General features: G+C 43.8%; 4 protein-coding genes across 4 annotated transcripts in view; 1 reads left to right on the plus strand and 3 right to left on the minus strand.

Annotated features, from left to right (window-relative positions):
• The window catches only part of LOC309369288 (uncharacterized protein), a 150,952-nt gene extending 146,664 nt beyond the window's left edge, over nucleotides 1-4,288 (minus strand). The window contains exon 1 of the mRNA XM_081910101.1: nucleotides 4,226-4,288. Coding sequence (XP_081766227.1) covers nucleotides 4,226-4,246 — 21 coding nt within the window. The 5' untranslated portion in view covers nucleotides 4,247-4,288. The remainder of the gene's footprint in view (nucleotides 1-4,225) is intronic.
• Nucleotides 1-15,423, minus strand: part of LOC309368792 (uncharacterized protein) — a gene marked incomplete at its 3' end in the record, with an annotated part of 476,991 nt that extends 461,568 nt beyond the window's left edge. Inside the window, exon 1 of the mRNA XM_081909099.1 lies at nucleotides 15,281-15,423. The remainder of the gene's footprint in view (nucleotides 1-15,280) is intronic.
• LOC309369055 (uncharacterized protein) overlaps nucleotides 1-16,668 on the plus strand; it is a 291,502-nt gene that overhangs the window by 131,039 nt on the left and 143,795 nt on the right. The window lies entirely within an intron of this gene.
• On the minus strand, nucleotides 11,941-12,903 carry LOC309369256 (olfactory receptor 51H1-like; the record flags this gene model as incomplete). The annotated part of the gene is made up of 1 exon (XM_081910060.1): nucleotides 11,941-12,903. The coding sequence occupies one exon, from the start codon at nucleotides 12,901-12,903 to the stop codon at nucleotides 11,941-11,943; it is 963 nt and encodes a 320-aa protein (XP_081766186.1).

The following is a 16,668-nucleotide window of genomic DNA, read 5'->3' on the forward strand; positions in this document are numbered from 1 at the left end:
TTGATATGAATATTAGAGGTTCTGAAATGATTTTAAAGATTCTGTAAAGCTTATATTGACATTCTGAACAGGCAATCAAAGTTTCTAAGGTAGATTTGTTCTGTACCGTCACGTGTCCCAAACGCATTGTTGAGACTGGAGGAAAGTCTCCCTTAAGTACGGACTTGGCAAAGAACTTTTAATTTCTGGCTCCGCCTAAACTCAAATCCCCCCGGTTTACTATCCGTAGTACTTCAAGACTGCCATAAAAGTGCCTGGCTTAAAACTGTCTATCAAACTTCACTCTTGTGGCCTATCCTCACAACACCTACCCACTATGGGCCCCACTAAGCAAACAGTCTAATTGGTCAACGTCTAAAAGATATCGAGCATCAGAACAACCTGGCCATGATAAGGAAATTCTGCTGTTGGTATGTTCAGTTTCCATCTCTCCATTTTGAGTCTCTGGCCCCATATCTGCACAAACTTATTCTCCTAAAATACAGTTGTGCTTTTACACTTGCAAGACTGGGTACTTGAGGGTCAATTCCCAAAGATCCTGCCTGATAAAAGTCTTTACCCCTGTGGAGATGGTACCACCAAAACAGCAGCACACATCCTCCTGTCCTATACTCTCTACAAGGCAGCCCTGTTTAGGGATGTTTTTAATATGTAATGCTGTATTGTTTTTAATACTGATTGGGAGCCGCCCAGAGTGGCTGGGGAAACTCAGCCAGATGGGCGGGGTATAAATAATAAATAATAAATTATTATTATTATTATTACAAAGGCTTGAGGAATGAGCCATCTAACCATCCCAGGGCTCTCAGCCACTGCCACAGCGTTCTTCCTTCTATCAGATCAAAATGAGCAGATAACAGCATAGGTTGCCAGGTTCATAGCAGGGGCAATCAGAATAAGGGCCACTAACAGACTGCTGATTCAGGACTTTAAATTGTGCTTTTATATCAAATTTCCTTTTCTGCATATTCTGTAATGTTTTGCTGTTGCTATGGCCATTGGCTAATGCGAATAAAGTTTTATCTATCTCTCTCATTCTGAACAGGACTAAATTGTTTAGTTTAGTCTAAAGGGGAAATTTTTCATAGAAAGTCTGGAATGATCCTTCTACCTTGGCCAAATACAACCCTAACCCTCTCATGAATTTCAGTTCCCAACAGTCTCCCCTTTCCAACCAGTGTGAATATCATTTTTAAATGTATTAGTTATTAGCATTATTATTTGTTGAGGGGTGTCAAAGAGACTCCCAGGTGTTGTTCTTGTTGAGGATTGGAGCATGTCGTTTGGCACATTCATATTCTTTCAATTTCTCACCTGAAAATCAGAAATAACAATCACAGTTTCATTGTGGATTGGAAATGAGATATCTAAATGACTAAATGTATTGCAGTGGCAGACCTTTGGGTCTCAAATTTCGGTGGCAGACTGTGCAATGCCGAAATCTGGCACCTCTCTGCCTTTCACACTCCATTCTACATAACAGTTGTGGCGTCTCCTGCAGAACCCCTGAGGCGACTGCACTGCCTGTGCTCCCCTAAATCCGCCTCTAAGTATTGGGTTAGCAGCATGGAGGTCTCACTCCATCTCCTCCTCTTGTGAAAAGACGTCTTAGAATCATAGAATCATAGAGTTGGAAGAGACCACAAGGGCCATCGAGTCCAACTCCCTGCCAAGCAGGAAACACCATCAGAGCACTCCTGACATATGGTTGTCAAGCCTCTGCTTAAAGACCTCCAAAGAAGGAGACTCCACCACACTCCTTGGCAGCAAATTCCACTGTCGAACAGCTCTTACTGTCAGGAAGTTCTTCCTAATGTTTAGGTGGAATCTTCTTTCTTGTAGTTTGGATCCATTGCTCCATGTCCGCTTCTCTGGAGCAGCAGAAAACAACCTTTCTCCCTCCTCTATGTGAAGCTGAGGTCCTTTGTTTTGCAGCCTGTAGGCGAGATTGCTCCTATAGACAAGGCTTATAACCATCTCCATCTTTTCATGGCCTCATGACTGTGAAAGACATCTCTGAAGTCAGTCAAGGGAAAACCCATCTGCTTTGTATCTCACACAGGCATCTGCACTTACCTGAGTTTACGGTGCAGCTCATGAATCTGACATGACTTCTTCCAAGCTGCCTCTGCTGCTCCAAGAGGGAATCTGCCTGTGCCTTTTATGGCATGGAAGGTTGCAGTCAATCTGTTTTCCCTCAGAGAGGCCAGCTGCCCCAAGACGCCAGAAAACTGGGAAGAGACACTTGAAACTTGAAATCCCAACAGCAATTACAAGGGAATCCCCATGGACCTGCAGTTGTCTTCTCAGAGACTCGGTGCCCCCAATTTCTTTCTGTGCCGGAAAAATTACATGTTCTGCCCATATCGCCATGCTATCCACACTTGCAACAACATCTTTGTATCGCTTTTTAGGTCCCATTGGGTTCTTGGTGTGTGCAGTGAGCGCAGTGTCAGATCATGACCCAGCTTATGTAACTTTTCAACTTTTAAACGGAATTAATCTGTCTCCTTGTTGCCTCTTTCCTCCTTCACTCTTGTGGAGGCATTCCATGCGTCGAATGTGTATCAGCAGAACGGAAAACTAATTTTGAACTAAACACCGAGCTCGAACCTGTAACCTTGGTGTTATCAGCACCACACTCTAACCAACGGAGCTCTGCATAGGCTATCCATGATGCTGTGTTCCAAGTCCTCATATGATGACTTCCCATAGCATTATATAGATAGGTAAAGGTAAAGGTACCCCTGCCCGTACGGGCCAGTCTTGACAGACTCTAGGGTTGTGCGCTAGAGGCCGGGAGCCAGTGCTGTCCGAAGACACTTCCGGGTCACGTGGCCAGCATGACGGAAACGCCGTTTACCTTCCCGCTAGTAAGCGGTCCCTATTTATCTACTTGCACCCGGGGGTGCTTTCAAACTGCTAGGTGGGCAGGCGCTGGGACCGAGCAGCGGGAGCGCACCCTGCTGCGGGGATTCGAACCGCCGACCATGCGATCGGCAAGTCCTAGCCGCTGAGGTTTAACCCACAGCGCCACCCGTGTCCCCTGAGATACGCTGTGTTAAAATTGTTCTGATTCATATGGGTGGTACCACATGCTCTCACCGTATGTTTTTTTAATTCCCAAAGTCAATGAAAATAGAAAGTCATATCAGGCAAATCGTTTGGCTACAAACTACTCCCTGTCGTGCTTACCTTCTATTAGTAGGGAGTGTTTAAGAGAAGGGAACATTCAGAATGTGATTGATCTACAAACTGGAATCGGTACAGTTCACTCTACCAAAACATTCTGCTGTATGTGTAAGATACAGCCTTTGATCCTGTGGTCTCTTAGCATTTGCAAAGTAGATGATTATCACATTGTCAGTCTCTGGATTGTGGCCAATGGGTATTAGAAAGCAGTCTAGTAATACACAATGGAAATTGAGAAAGAGAGAGAGAGAGAGAGAGAATCTGTCCCCAGGAAACGTGGCAGCGGCAGACTCACCTTTGGCTGGCTTCAGGAGCTGCTCGCTGCCCGCTGCCGTGGCGCCCGCCTTTTTTTCTTGCCAGCCGGAACTTCCAGTGAGGAAAAATGGCGGGCGCCACAGCAGTGGGCAGCGAGCAGCTCCTGAAGCCAGCCAGAGCCAACTACCCGGCTGGCTCCGGGCTGCTGACTGCTGCTGCTGCCACCACTGTCGAAGGGGAACAGGGGACGTCTGGTGGTACAGATCTCCTGCCCCCTTCCCCTTTTGTTTTGACTGATCGGTGGAGGCTTGGGAGTTGCGGGTGGGTGGCCGTTGCCCAGTTTTTTAAAAAAACTCTGTGCATTTATGTTTCACAGGGTGCAAAAGAAGGGCTTTGCACCTTTATACAATATGCAGGTGTGCTTGGGCCCAGGGTCTTTTGCCTCACCATCCCCACTACTGATTCCCTGTTGCTACTCAGCTTTTTTTAAAAAAAGTGTCCCCAGATTCATTTAAAAAATCTGATAACCATATCCTACATCCACAGAATGCACAGAACCGCACCTGGAGGACATGATGGTCTACAGAGAGAGCAAGGAGAATATAGTGCCACACCCCACTATCTTACTTGATCAGAATCATCAGCCAAGATGATCAAGGACATTCAAGTGTCAAAATCAGGCCTGAAGCCAGATTAGAAGGGATGAAGTAGATCAGGGGTAGGCAACCTAAGGGCCGTGGGCCAGATGCGGCCCAATCGCCTTCTCAATCTGGCCCACGGACAGTCCGGGAGTCAGCATGTTTTTACATGAGTAGAATGTGTCCTTTTATTTAAAATGCATCTCTGGGTTACTTCTGGGGCGTAGGAATTCGTTCATTTTCTTTCCAAAACAGAGTCTGGCCCACCACATGGTCTGAGGGATGGACGGTGGACCAGCCGATGGCTGAAAAAGGTTGGTGACCCCTGAAGTAGATCATGGGGAAACTCGTCTGCTTTGTATCTCAAGCAGTTCTTTGCACTTACACTAACAGCTATGAACCTGAAACAGGTCTCCTGTGTGATTTTCTCTTTGATAAAGGAAGCATAATTGATACAAAGTAAAATCTCTTTACAGAAAGGTCCCATCCCCATCTTGGAGGATTGGGGTAAACAACAAAAAAATATGGGCATGAGTAAAAGAATGAAGTTATTATCGCCAAGGTCCAAAAGATGTTCAAGGATTAAATGTAGCATTTGTTCAGGGAATCAGAATTGGCAGCAGTGGTTATTTATTTATTTGCATTTATAAACCATCTGTCATCCTGAAGGATCTGAGACTGGCATACACAAATAATAGAACCATGAAGCAATTGATTTACAATAATTTAATAAAGCCCATTGAATACACATCAGTCAAAGCAGTGCTGTAGTAGCTTCAGAAATAATCATGTTCAAGGCAAGTGACAATCCCTCTCTGCAATGATGATGATGATGAATTTATTTATACCCTGCCCATCTGGCCAGCCAACCAACCTCCTTTGGTTAGATCTTATTATCCCTGATTGGGAAGGCTCAGGAGCTGATGTGATTGGCCGAACCCCTTGACGTGTCTTGTCCTCAGGCAGCGACAGCTGATTCTGATCACTCACTGTTTGACCAAGTGGTGTCCTAAAAACCTCCCTGGATCTTACTTCGAGCATGGCAGCAGCTGAGTGGCTTGGCCTGTAACTTGCTCTGCAACGTTCCCCACATGGTGCCAGCCTGTGTGTGTGTACATGTGTGTGTACGTGTGTGATTTTGTGTGTGCGTGATTTTGTGTGTTCATTTCCCGGAAAGGCGCATTAAAAATATAGCCCCTTCTTTTGAACATATTAAAAGGCTTTGTATAACAGTGATATTACTGGCTGTACTGAGTCTCTTTAAATTTATTTGTTTCTTTCGAAAAGGCAGAAGTCAGCTCTCAGACTAACTTGATGATGATGATAATGATGATGATGTAGAAATAAATAACATTGTTCAGAAAGGCTAGCTATCAATGGTCACTAACCACAATGGTGATATTCTACCACTATCAGAGGCTGAATGACACTATCCCTCTGGAAGCTGCAGAAAGTGAGAGACCTGGACTCAGGTCCTGCTTGCAGATTTCCCATAATGTGCATCTGGAGAGCCACTGTGAGAAGAGAATGCTGGACTACACAGGCCATTGGCCTCATCTAGGAGCCTCTTCTTGTTCTTATGACAAGTCAGACCAGTTATTGAATATATACGGTACCAATATGGGGTTTATCTGTGTATTCCTAATTACAATACTGTTACGGAAGGGGGGGGGCATGTCTTCTTCACCTTCTTCTTCGCTACAATATATCAATTTATTTCCAATTGTCAATGTCAAAAGGGACTAAAATCTATAAAATTCATAGAAAATCAACGTGCCAGTTTGCTCTGATCAGCCTTTCCTCCGGGCGATGTCAGGTGCCAGACTATGCATATTTGAGACCATTGTTTTCTCATCCCCAGGAAGTGTTTATCTGTGCATATCTCCAGCTCTGCATATTCCCCCCTCCCTCCTCCTTATGTTAATCCGGTGTAGCTCTGCATATTCCCCCCTCCCTCCTCCATATGTTAATCTGTGTAACCCAACCTCCCTTTAATATATTCATGATGTAATCTGTGTAACCAAACCTCTCTTTAATGTATTCATGACGTGTTTTGCACTGTATTCTGGGACATGGAGGGAAGTTTCAAAAACTCATGTCACCCCTTTCTCACTGTTCAATCTCGTCTTGAACCTGTTGGCCAATAAACTTGGATCTTCTGCAGTTTGCTCCTGTCTCCGGCTGAGCTCATTTTCCTCCGCAGGGACCCACGGACTGAGTCCGATGAGCTGGGTGGCAGAGCAGCCTCGCACCCAGATTTTTGCCGTAACAGTTGGCTGCCCAATGTGGGGCATGCGGTTCTCCCGCGTTGCTGACCGGGGGCCCCGAAATCTTCAGCCGGCACCAGGCCATTTTGCCTGGGAAGATCCTTTGGACCCCCGGCCATCTTCCGGGCGGTAATCGAAAGCCCCAGGAGTTCAGCCGGGGAGCAAAGAGGGATCCAGCCGGCTTACTCATCAATCCCGGGATCATCATGGAAAACACGTGAGTATAAGGAAAAGGAAAAACCCAGTGCACTGGTGGGAAAGGGGTGGAAATCTCCTGGCAACTGAATTCTCTGCCCTCCTCTCTATCGCTCCTTCTCGCCTGTCTCTTGGTCCAGTTGGTGAGAGAGACCGTGGACTGCTGCTCGACCCGAAAGGGGGGTTCTGAGCTCTATCTCTTTCTCTAAAACCTCTCCAGCCAGCCGCACCAATTGGGAGTCCGAAAGTAAGACGGAGAGACCCGACTTGAAAAACAGCCGACTCTCCGCAACGGACGTCCCAGTTGAAAGCAAGGGGTTGGAATTCTTCTTCCGAACTTCCCGAGCGCCCTTACGGAGGGGGCAGGAAGGGGTCTGGCTTTCTATCCAATCCCAGCCGCACTGGTCGGTGCCACGTAACACGTGTATCGTGCGTGAGCCCGCTTCCAAAAGCAAGGGGGATTTTCGACCCAGAACCCTATCCAGGGATCACCCGATCTGGCACCGCACGGCGCGGGCGTCCAGTAGGGCCCCTTTCCTGAGAAGTCTAACGATAGGTAGGAGGTTGCCAGGAGGGATAGCCCAGGGAGGATTGGGCGGGATCAGGCAGAGTGGAAGAAGGACCCCAGGATATTGAGAAAAGGAAAATAGGAAGGAAATATACCGGATAGCTAGAGCTCTTTAAAAAACCCTACTAAAGTTGCCAAGCGACTTGAAACCCTCTTTACTATAAATTCCTGCTCACTATAATTCCCTGTATTAGGTCTACCAATCTCGTAGATATACCAATCCTTACCGACCTCTCCCTCTCTTCCTTTCCACTTAGACACGCGTGAAACATAAAATGGGTACCCAGGCTTCCAGACACGAGCGGGCTCACTCTGGGAGGAAGGCTTCTAGAAAGCCATCTCAGTCCCGGAAGGACCCTGACTCTCCTCTACAATTTGTCATCACGTATTGGAAGTCGATTCCTGGCCACAAATTATTATCAAAACAAAAATTAGAAGACCTCTGTTCTGAAATCTGGCCCGCCAGCACCGCCCCCGCCAAGCCCGAATTGCGTTGGCCGGCTGGTTAACTGGTGGTGTTTGAAGAGGCAAGGAGGCTCTTAAAACCATGTGGGACCTTCCTACTAATTTCACTTAATGAAGCTAAAGGAAGCAGCCCAACTCCTTGCAATAACCAACTAAAGGATGAGAGTATATATGTTTACATGTTGTCTGTTATGTGTGTTGTGTGTTAATACATATATGAGAATATGTGTGTTTACATGTTGTCTGTTATGTGTGTTGTCTGTTCCTTCTGTCTCTGACAGACTGCCTTTCTTAAGCGCGCATAGTTTAAACTGCAAGCTTGCTTCAAAATTTTAAATTTAAGGAAGCTATGCTGGACCTTATCAGTCCTAAATAAGACAAGATGAGGATGAAGGGTGCAAATGTTTACCCCACCTCTTGCTTTGCCGCAACTTTTCAGATCGTGAGTCTACAGTATTCCTCTGCAAATTCAGGAAAATTGTCACTTTTGTATTCCCTTTAAATCAAATCTATGGCTGTTTTAACTAAGAAAATGTTCACTTCAATCTTTCTCTAAAGATCATTTGTCTAGGAACTTGCACTCTAAGGAACTTGCACGTCTAAGGAAGTAAACTCAAACTAATCTCAAGATCTGCTAAAGGGTTCTGTATAAGTTGGGAATTTTTTATTTTCCTCTTCCTTAGTACATGATAGGAGCACTGATTGTGCTCTCTTCCCCAGTAGTGCCTGTGTACATAAGTATGTGTGTGTAGTACCAATCTTGCTGTGAAATCTGGCTGTGAACCCTTTATTTTGGAGGGTTGGACTAGATGACCCCAGGGTCCCTTTCAACTCTCCCAATTTGTGGCTGTGTGGAAGGACATGTGTCCGCAAGCATTGCAGGGTAATTCTTAAATTCTGGTGTGGTGATGGAGTTGAAATTCAGCCTAGCTTTGCTCTTTAGTTTTAAAAAGGTGAGAGGTGAAGCTGTGATGTTTTGAAGCACAACTGGTAATACCAAGCATTTGAGTGATTACAGTGTTTATCATTTTGTTTATCATTTTGTCTACTATTTGAAAATCAGACCAATACATATGGGCCTTGACCAATCCTGTAAATAAAGGGGCAGGAAAATTTTTGTCTGCAAATGGTAAGGCCGAAAAACTTAGAATGTTAAAAAAAAAAAAATTTAAAAAAAATCCTATGAATTCTGACTCTGGCCATTTTTTCCCATATATAAGGGCGCGGCATTGTTCCACGAATGGCCAGAGGAATATTAGCCCTTTCCTGTACATAAAGGAAGCAGTCGCTTTGCTTGGGCTGAAATTGCTAGCTTTGTTGGTGAATACTTCAATTGCTGAGTTTCTCTCTTTTGTTTTAAATCTAACCCTCTTTTAAAATCTACTCCTTACCCTTCCCTTATTCAAATTCTAATTTTGCCAAAAGATGCAACATTTCAATAGTATAAACGGTTTGCTGAGACATGAACTCCACACATGCACAGAGACTAGATCAGCAAAAAAAAAAAAAAAAGGATAGGAAAAGAAATGAGAGAGAGAGAGAGGAAGGAGGGGGAACTGTGGGGGGGGGAGGAGGTTTATGTAAAACTTGGAACCATTGAGAGAAATCACCCTTAATGTGTCCCAAGTTTGAAATCTTAACATGCCAAATTCTTTTCACAGGTAAATATCAAAGAATTCCACCCCTCAATGGGATTTAAATCACAGACTTTGTTTGTGTGCATTTTAGGAACAGCATTTCCTGACAGGCTTCTCACATGAAATAATTTTCCCTTTTAACAGGATATGTGAACCCCGATAACAAAGTGTTTGTCCCTTTTTTCTCCCACAACAACTTTCTTTCTGTTCTGTGAAATCCCTGCTGTATTAACTTTCTTTCTGTTCTGTGAAATCCCTGCTGTATTAGTGACTTCCATCCCTTTGTGTCTTTGACACTTTAAAGTTATAAATAATCTGTTTCCATTTATTTAATCCGTTTAATCCGTTTTTTCATGATGTCTATGAAATTAATTGAAGCATAACCAAACATTGTTTGTGGAATGGTATTTGTTTACCTTTTGCCTGAGCATTTCTTATTAATTCTGTCATTTTGGCTAGTTCATGGTACTTGCACAAAGTTACATTGCCATTAAGTCATTTTCCAGTATTTTGCTATTAACACTCTAGCCGATGTTGTCACATCAAGAAACACTCTTTTATTTTCATTGTTACTTCAGATCTCTTAAAATTCTGTGTCTTAGCATTTATTTATTTTGGTTCCTCATAGGTCATTGTGTGTGTGTGTTTGTGTGTGTGTTTTATTATTATTTAACTGTGTCTTTTAAGTCCACCCTGTCCTTACAGGATATCACTTCTACAAGTGTGTTACTACAGATCCAATGAAAAGCTTCGCTACCACGAGACTTATTACCTGCAACAACAAATTTCTTTCAAAGGGGAAGTGGGGCTGACAAAGAGGGGAGGAGTTGAATTGCAAGGACATCTTTTGACTCTTATATTCAACTGATATTTAATTAGTTTGTTGTGTATTATGTGTTATTATGTAGGAATGTTGAAATGTGTTTGACAGTGTTATTTCCACAAAGGGAAGAATTTTTTGTGTGTGTGTGTGTGTAATTGTCTTATGTTTAATGTATACTGTCTTATTCCTTATACCCCAATGGAGGATTTTCATACATTTTATGCTTTCAAATGGATCAGGCTATTGTGTAGTTCAATGTTTAGATAACCACATTTCGCTGTCCCACCTGGCACACTGCCAACCTTCCCTACCCATTTTAAAATGTGTTAAAACTCACTTTACCAAGGAGAAGCTTCAGGAAGGTGTATATGCCTTGATTTAGCAGGAATGATCCCTTATAGAGTTAAATTGACTTATTTGGACAAGTGCCCCTTTTAAGAATGGTTTTCTTTTAACAGATTGGTTTGAAGAGTTAAGAACCATGGGGCAAGATAAATTCAAATTGGACCCAGTGTGACTTGGGCATGTGTATCCAGGCTGCAATTAGCTTTTGGTCCTTTTAAGTGCAAGTGAGCAACTTCCCATGACTGTTGACCAGAGCCTCTAAAATAAAACCCCATAGAAAGGCCAAGGTAAAGATATTTCCCTCAGGATGTGTCCAAACCTGTGCCAGCTGTGATGGGTGCCAGGCAACATGGCTAATATGAAAGCCCTAAGTGGATTCACCAGGGATTGCCACTACTGTGACACGTGAGACCACAGAAGAGCTACCTTGACACCTGAGAACACAAAATGGCGGGGGGCAAAGCGAACTGCATTTTTTTTTCCAGTCAATAGTGGACCTTCCTGCTAAATGTAAAGCATAGACCACTACTGAACAAAATACAACAGGTGTTCCTTTATGCGATATCCTATACCCAGCTATCTGCACTACTATATTTGCAAATGGCCTTAAGAGGCATGATTTGCAAGTCCCCTTCAGGTTTGCACAAACCCACACATCTAGTACGGTAGATACAAAGTTATTATTTAGTGCATATCTACATAACATAAACATACATTGTATTGGTCCGTGTTGCTCCCTCCTTTGTTGCCCTGCTGAACCCACCTCCTTTTCCATTAGGGCCTATTCCCACTCACACGGCACCCCACCTTCCCCGAGATTTAGGGTGCGGAGAAAAGATTTGCAAGTTCTTACAGAACTTTAATGCAAATCTATCTCCGAATGGGGGACTGTTACGGAAGGGGGGGGGCATGTCTTCTTCACCTTCTTCTTCGCTACAATATATCAATTTATTTCCAATTGTCAATGTCAAAAGGGACTAAAATCTATAAAATTCATAGAAAATCAACGTGCCAGTTTGCTCTGATCAGCCTTTCCTCCAGGCGATGTCAGGTGCCAGACTATGCATATTTGAGACCATTGTTTTCTCATCCCCAGGAAGTGTTTATCTGTGCATATCTCCAGCTCTGCATATTCCCCCCTCCCTCCTCCTTATGTTAATCCGGTGTAGCTCTGCATATTCCCCCCTCCCTCCTCCATATGTTAATCTGTGTAACCCAACCTCCCTTTAATATATTCATGATGTAATCTGTGTAACCAAACCTCTCTTTAATGTATTCATGACGTGTTTTGCACTGTATTCTGGGACATGGAGGGAAGTTTCAAAAACTCATGTCACCCCTTTCTCACTGTTCAATCTCGTCTTGAACCTGTTGGCCAATAAACTTGGATCTTCTGCAGTTTGCTCCTGTCTCCGGCTGAGCTCATTTTCCTCCGCAGGGACCCACGGACTGAGTCCGATGAGCTGGGTGGCAGAGCAGCCTCGCACCCAGATTTTTGCCGTAACAAATACACTTTCGCACCACTTTATTATGGAATTCTTCTTTGGTAGAAAGATCAAGCCCTACTTTTCCTTAACTTCAAAATGTTGCATATCCTTTGCCGAATCTGCTGGGTCTTCACACTGTACACAACGGGATTGAGAAGTGGTGGGACCGCAACATAGATGTTGGCCATCAGCATGTGGACAATGGGGGAAAGGTGCTTCCCGTATCGATGTACCACACTGACACCAATCATTGGGACGTAGAAGATCAAGATGGCACAAATGTGGGAGACGCAGGTGTTGAGAGCCTTCAGACACTCTTCCCTGGAGGCAATGCTCAAAACAGTCTTCAGAATCAGGACATACGATACAAGAATGATGACCACGTCCAACCCCAAAGTGCACATGACAAGAATCAAGCCATATAAGACGTTGACTCTTGTGTCTGCACAAGCTAATTTCATAGCATCTGGGTGCAGACAGTAGGAGTGGGAAAGGACATTCGATCTACAGAAAGGGAGCCGTTTAATAATAAAAGGGATTGGGAAGATGACACAGAAAGCTCGGGAAAACACAGCTATACCTATTTTTGCAATTACTGTGTTTGGGAGAAGTAATCTATATCTCAATGGCTCAGAGATGGCAATCAAACGGTCAAAAGCCATTGCCACAAGAATGCCAGATTCTGCCCATTGGAACGAATGGAGAAAAAACATCTGAGTGATGCAGGCGTTGAATGGGATTTCTCCTGAGTCAAACCAATAGACTTGCAGCATTGTTGGCATGGTGGAAATGGAGAGGCCCAGATCCGAGCAGGCGAGCATAGAAAGGAAGAAGTACATGGGCTCATGGAGGCTTTGGTCAATCTTGATGACATAGAGGATTGTGATGTTCCCAAACAGAGTCAGGGCGTAGAGCACAAACAGTGGGAAGGCCAACCAAGAGTTCTTCTCTTGCATCCCAGGGATGCCAATCAGGACAAAGGTTTGGTGGCTCACCAGGGTCTCATTTGAACTGGTGATGGAGGACACCATTTCCCATGTGCATTTGGTGGGAAGATATTAAGGAAGTGGTTATATTTTCATTCTGAAGAGAGATAAATGTCTGAGTTTAAGTTCAGCGGAAAAAGTTGCATTAGTACCCCAAAACGCATTCACTCAATGTTCTGTCTACCTGAGGCAAATTACACTCCAACCTTTGCATGAATATTAATCCTCAGCTTTCTTTTTAAGTCTAACCAATGTCAGTTTAAGCATCACTTGTGTAAGTTATGAGTCCCAGAAGCAAAATCTTCCTTCCACCAGTTGGTTTGACAACAGAGCATTGGCATCATTTGTAGCGACTACAATTCTGAACAGGGACCTCATAAGTCTTTTGCTGGAAAGCTTTCTTCAGCCACAAAGGCTTTGCCCTTCTCCTGCAGTTGAAGCATGATACCAGTCTACATGGCAGGTCTTTCATATACGTCACTTGGAGCAATGTCTGTTCATGGCATTGTCCTGCATTTTGTCAGAAGCCTTCCAACACACCGTTTTCCATCAGGATCTAGTGTTGTCACACAGGAAAACGTTCCTTACACCATGCATAATTTTAAACACCTTCAACGTGTCCCCTTCCCTTGCTCTCCTCTTTCCTAAACTAAAATGTTGCATATACTTATTCCTTTCAGAGCATTATGTGGCAATCTCAGAAAAAAATCAATCTAATTAAACAAATATAAAGGTAAAGGGACCCCTGACCATTAGGTCCAGTCGTGACCAACTCTGGGGTTGCGGTGCTCATGTCGCTTTATTGGCCGAGGGAGCCGGCGTGCAGCTTCCAGGTCATGTGGCCAGCATAACTAAGCTGCTTCTGGCGAACCAGAGCAGTGCATGGAAATGCCGTTTACCTTCCCGCCGGAGTGGTACCTATTTATCTACTTGCACTTTGACGTGCTTTCGAACTGCTAGGTTGGCAGGAGTAGGGACCGAGCAACGGGAGCTCACCCCGCTGCGGGGATTTGAACCTCCGAACTTCTGATCAGCAAGTCCTAGGCTCTGTGGTTTAACCCACAGCACCACCCACGTCCCCAATAAAACAAATATAGTAACATATTAAATTCATTTCAAACAGTGAAATAAAAAGGCAGTGTGACACCCCCCCCCACACACATGTAAACCCTGCACCTCTGTACCAGAAGACCTTCCTCAGGTATAGACCTCCCAAAGAGTCATGACACAGACCTTGTATCATGCTGTTATTTTCGGAATTCTTACGACGTGGCAATCAGCATATGTGAGACACTTCAGTGCAAGATCTTATCTGGTTGGATCCCCAGGAATCATTGAAGAAAAACGGCATGTTTACAGAAATATTCTGTCTCCAATCTATGACCGTCTAGCATAAATCTGTCCTCATCAGCTATGAAAACCTTGCCCGAACTCATAAGCTCCTCTGTTTTGTGGAGTAGCAAAATGATACAGTGAGCTGTTCACTTAATCAAAATTCACCGCCCGCCACAAAAATATATTACACTTCAATATTTGCAGGTGTTCTGTTCGTGGTATTGTACTGTATTTTGTCAGAAACCTTCCGACATTCACTTTCCCATCAGGTTCTAGTATTGTGGCAGAGGAAGAAGAACTTATTGCACTGTGCAAAATTTTGTACAGCACCATTGTGTCTCCTTCCTCTGGTCTCATTTTTTCCTAAGCTAAAATCTCCCAATTGTCATATCTTTCCCTCCAGCCCTTCAACCTTTTGGTCTACAATCTTCCTTTAAGGTGCAGGAACCAGAACAAGATTGTTTTGTTATCCATGTTATTCCTATGTAAAAGATATTAGCTCTGCCATTTCATAACATCATGACTGTAGCCCCACCTGTCGTTGATCAAAGAAAAACTCATCTGCCTTGTTTCTCAAGGAATCCTTTGAACTTACCTGACTTTATGGCACAAACAGTGAAACTGGTATGGTTTTTCCCATGGTCAATGCTGAACCTGACTCTGCCGTTCCAGTAATTATTCAACATGTGCTTTTTATGGTGTCGGAATTGTATAAAAAATGTTTTCCCTTAGGGAGGGATTCTACTGAAAAATTGCCAGGAAGCTTGGAGATAGGCTTGCTTCAAGTATGGAGAAAGTGCAAATGCCACCAGCCTGGACTACAAGGGGACAATCTAAATAAGAGAAATGTAGACATTTTATGGGATGGTATAGATTAACTCTGAGTGGACCTAGAGTTTGATCCTGCAGAGCTGTTCTTGGGTTCTTATATTACCCATGCTTAAAATGCATAAGCTTCGTCATTTTATGACTGATAAAGACCTATCTGAAGTCAATTAAAATGTTTATATTCAAAAGAGGTCTCTGCACTTAATGGACTCTAAGGCATGAGCTCTGGGTGCAACATGATTTTCCTGACAGTAAGCACTAAGGCAGGGGTAGGCAACCTAAGGCCCGGGGGCCGGATGTGGCCCAATCGCCTTCTCAATCCGGCCTGCGGATGGTCCAGGAATCAGTGCGTTTTTAGATGAGTAGAATGTGTCATTTTATTTAAAATGCACCTCTGGGTTGTTTGTGGGGTGTAGGAATTCCTTCATTCCTCCCCCCCCCAAAAAAATATAGTCCGGCCCCCCACAAGGTCTGAGGGACAGTGGACCAGCCCCCTGCTGAAAAAGGTTGCTGACCCCTGCACTAAGGGATTCATGCCTATGCTTTTTATTGTGTTCCAGTTAGGGTTAAAACTAGAGCTACTTATCTAGAAAAAGAGGTGGTGGAACTCACATATCTTGTTCTCTTATAATGACAGTGGCGCCCACTGTGTTGCAGCTGAACAAAAGGCCTGGTTAAAACCTCCTGTGCTTTCCCTCTGGGAGGGAGGCTGTCCCAAAACTGCTGGAAAACTGCTGAATCCCAAGGGAATGTAATGTGTGAAATCGCAGTAGCAATTGTTAGAAAATCTCTAAGGATCCCTCCGCAAAGACTCTCGGAGTGATGCTCTGGAGATCTTGTGTGTGCTCTTACATGACGACAGATGAGTAAGATGTGAGCATTTTTTAAAAGTCATTTTGTACTATTGTATTGTTGGTTTTTTTAAAACAAATTTTTATTAAATACAAATTAGAAAACATACATATTCACAACAAAAGAAAATACAAAAGAAAAAGAAAATATAACTAACCAAGGAAAAAGAATTAGAGAATATTTTGTCTCTTTTCATATTTACAGTTATTTATACCTCTATAAAATGCTATTCACAATAAAGCAGTGAAATGAAAGATAAGATATCAGAAAAAAGAGCAAAGAAAGAATAAAGAAGTAAAGGAAAAAGATCATAAGTGAAAAATTTTAAAAGTAGATAAGTACTGACAATACATAGCCGTTTCCCTATTGTATTGTTAAATGCCACCCCAATCTCTGAGCGGTGAGAGCCTTCAGGGGACCCGGGCCTCAGTTTCCTTGGAATGAGCGGCAGCAGAGTCTACAGCATCTTTAGCATATATCAACAGACATATGCAACCTGAGCATAGAATGGAGGGGCTTACTGCACTAACACCCCAATGGGTCTTGCTTCTATCGCTCCATGTCTAGCTTCTCCACCTGCTCTTTGCTCAGCTCTCTCACCACACCCTGCCCTATTGTTCCATCCACCCAGCAGTTAAGTGAGGGTGGGGAGGCCCACTCACTTGCCCTATGGCACTGAGCAACCTCTTTTGTTATGCTGAGGAAGGCACTTAAGTGTCAGCCAATAGCATCCTCTATCAGCTTTCAATGCTTATAGGGTATAGCTTGTTTCCTGCTGTTCTGGAAGGTAGGACC

The sequence above is a fragment of the Podarcis melisellensis genome, assembly GCF_964234715.1.
Source record: "Podarcis melisellensis genome assembly, chromosome: 4".
NCBI classification, from domain to species: Eukaryota; Metazoa; Chordata; class Lepidosauria; order Squamata; family Lacertidae; genus Podarcis; species Podarcis melisellensis.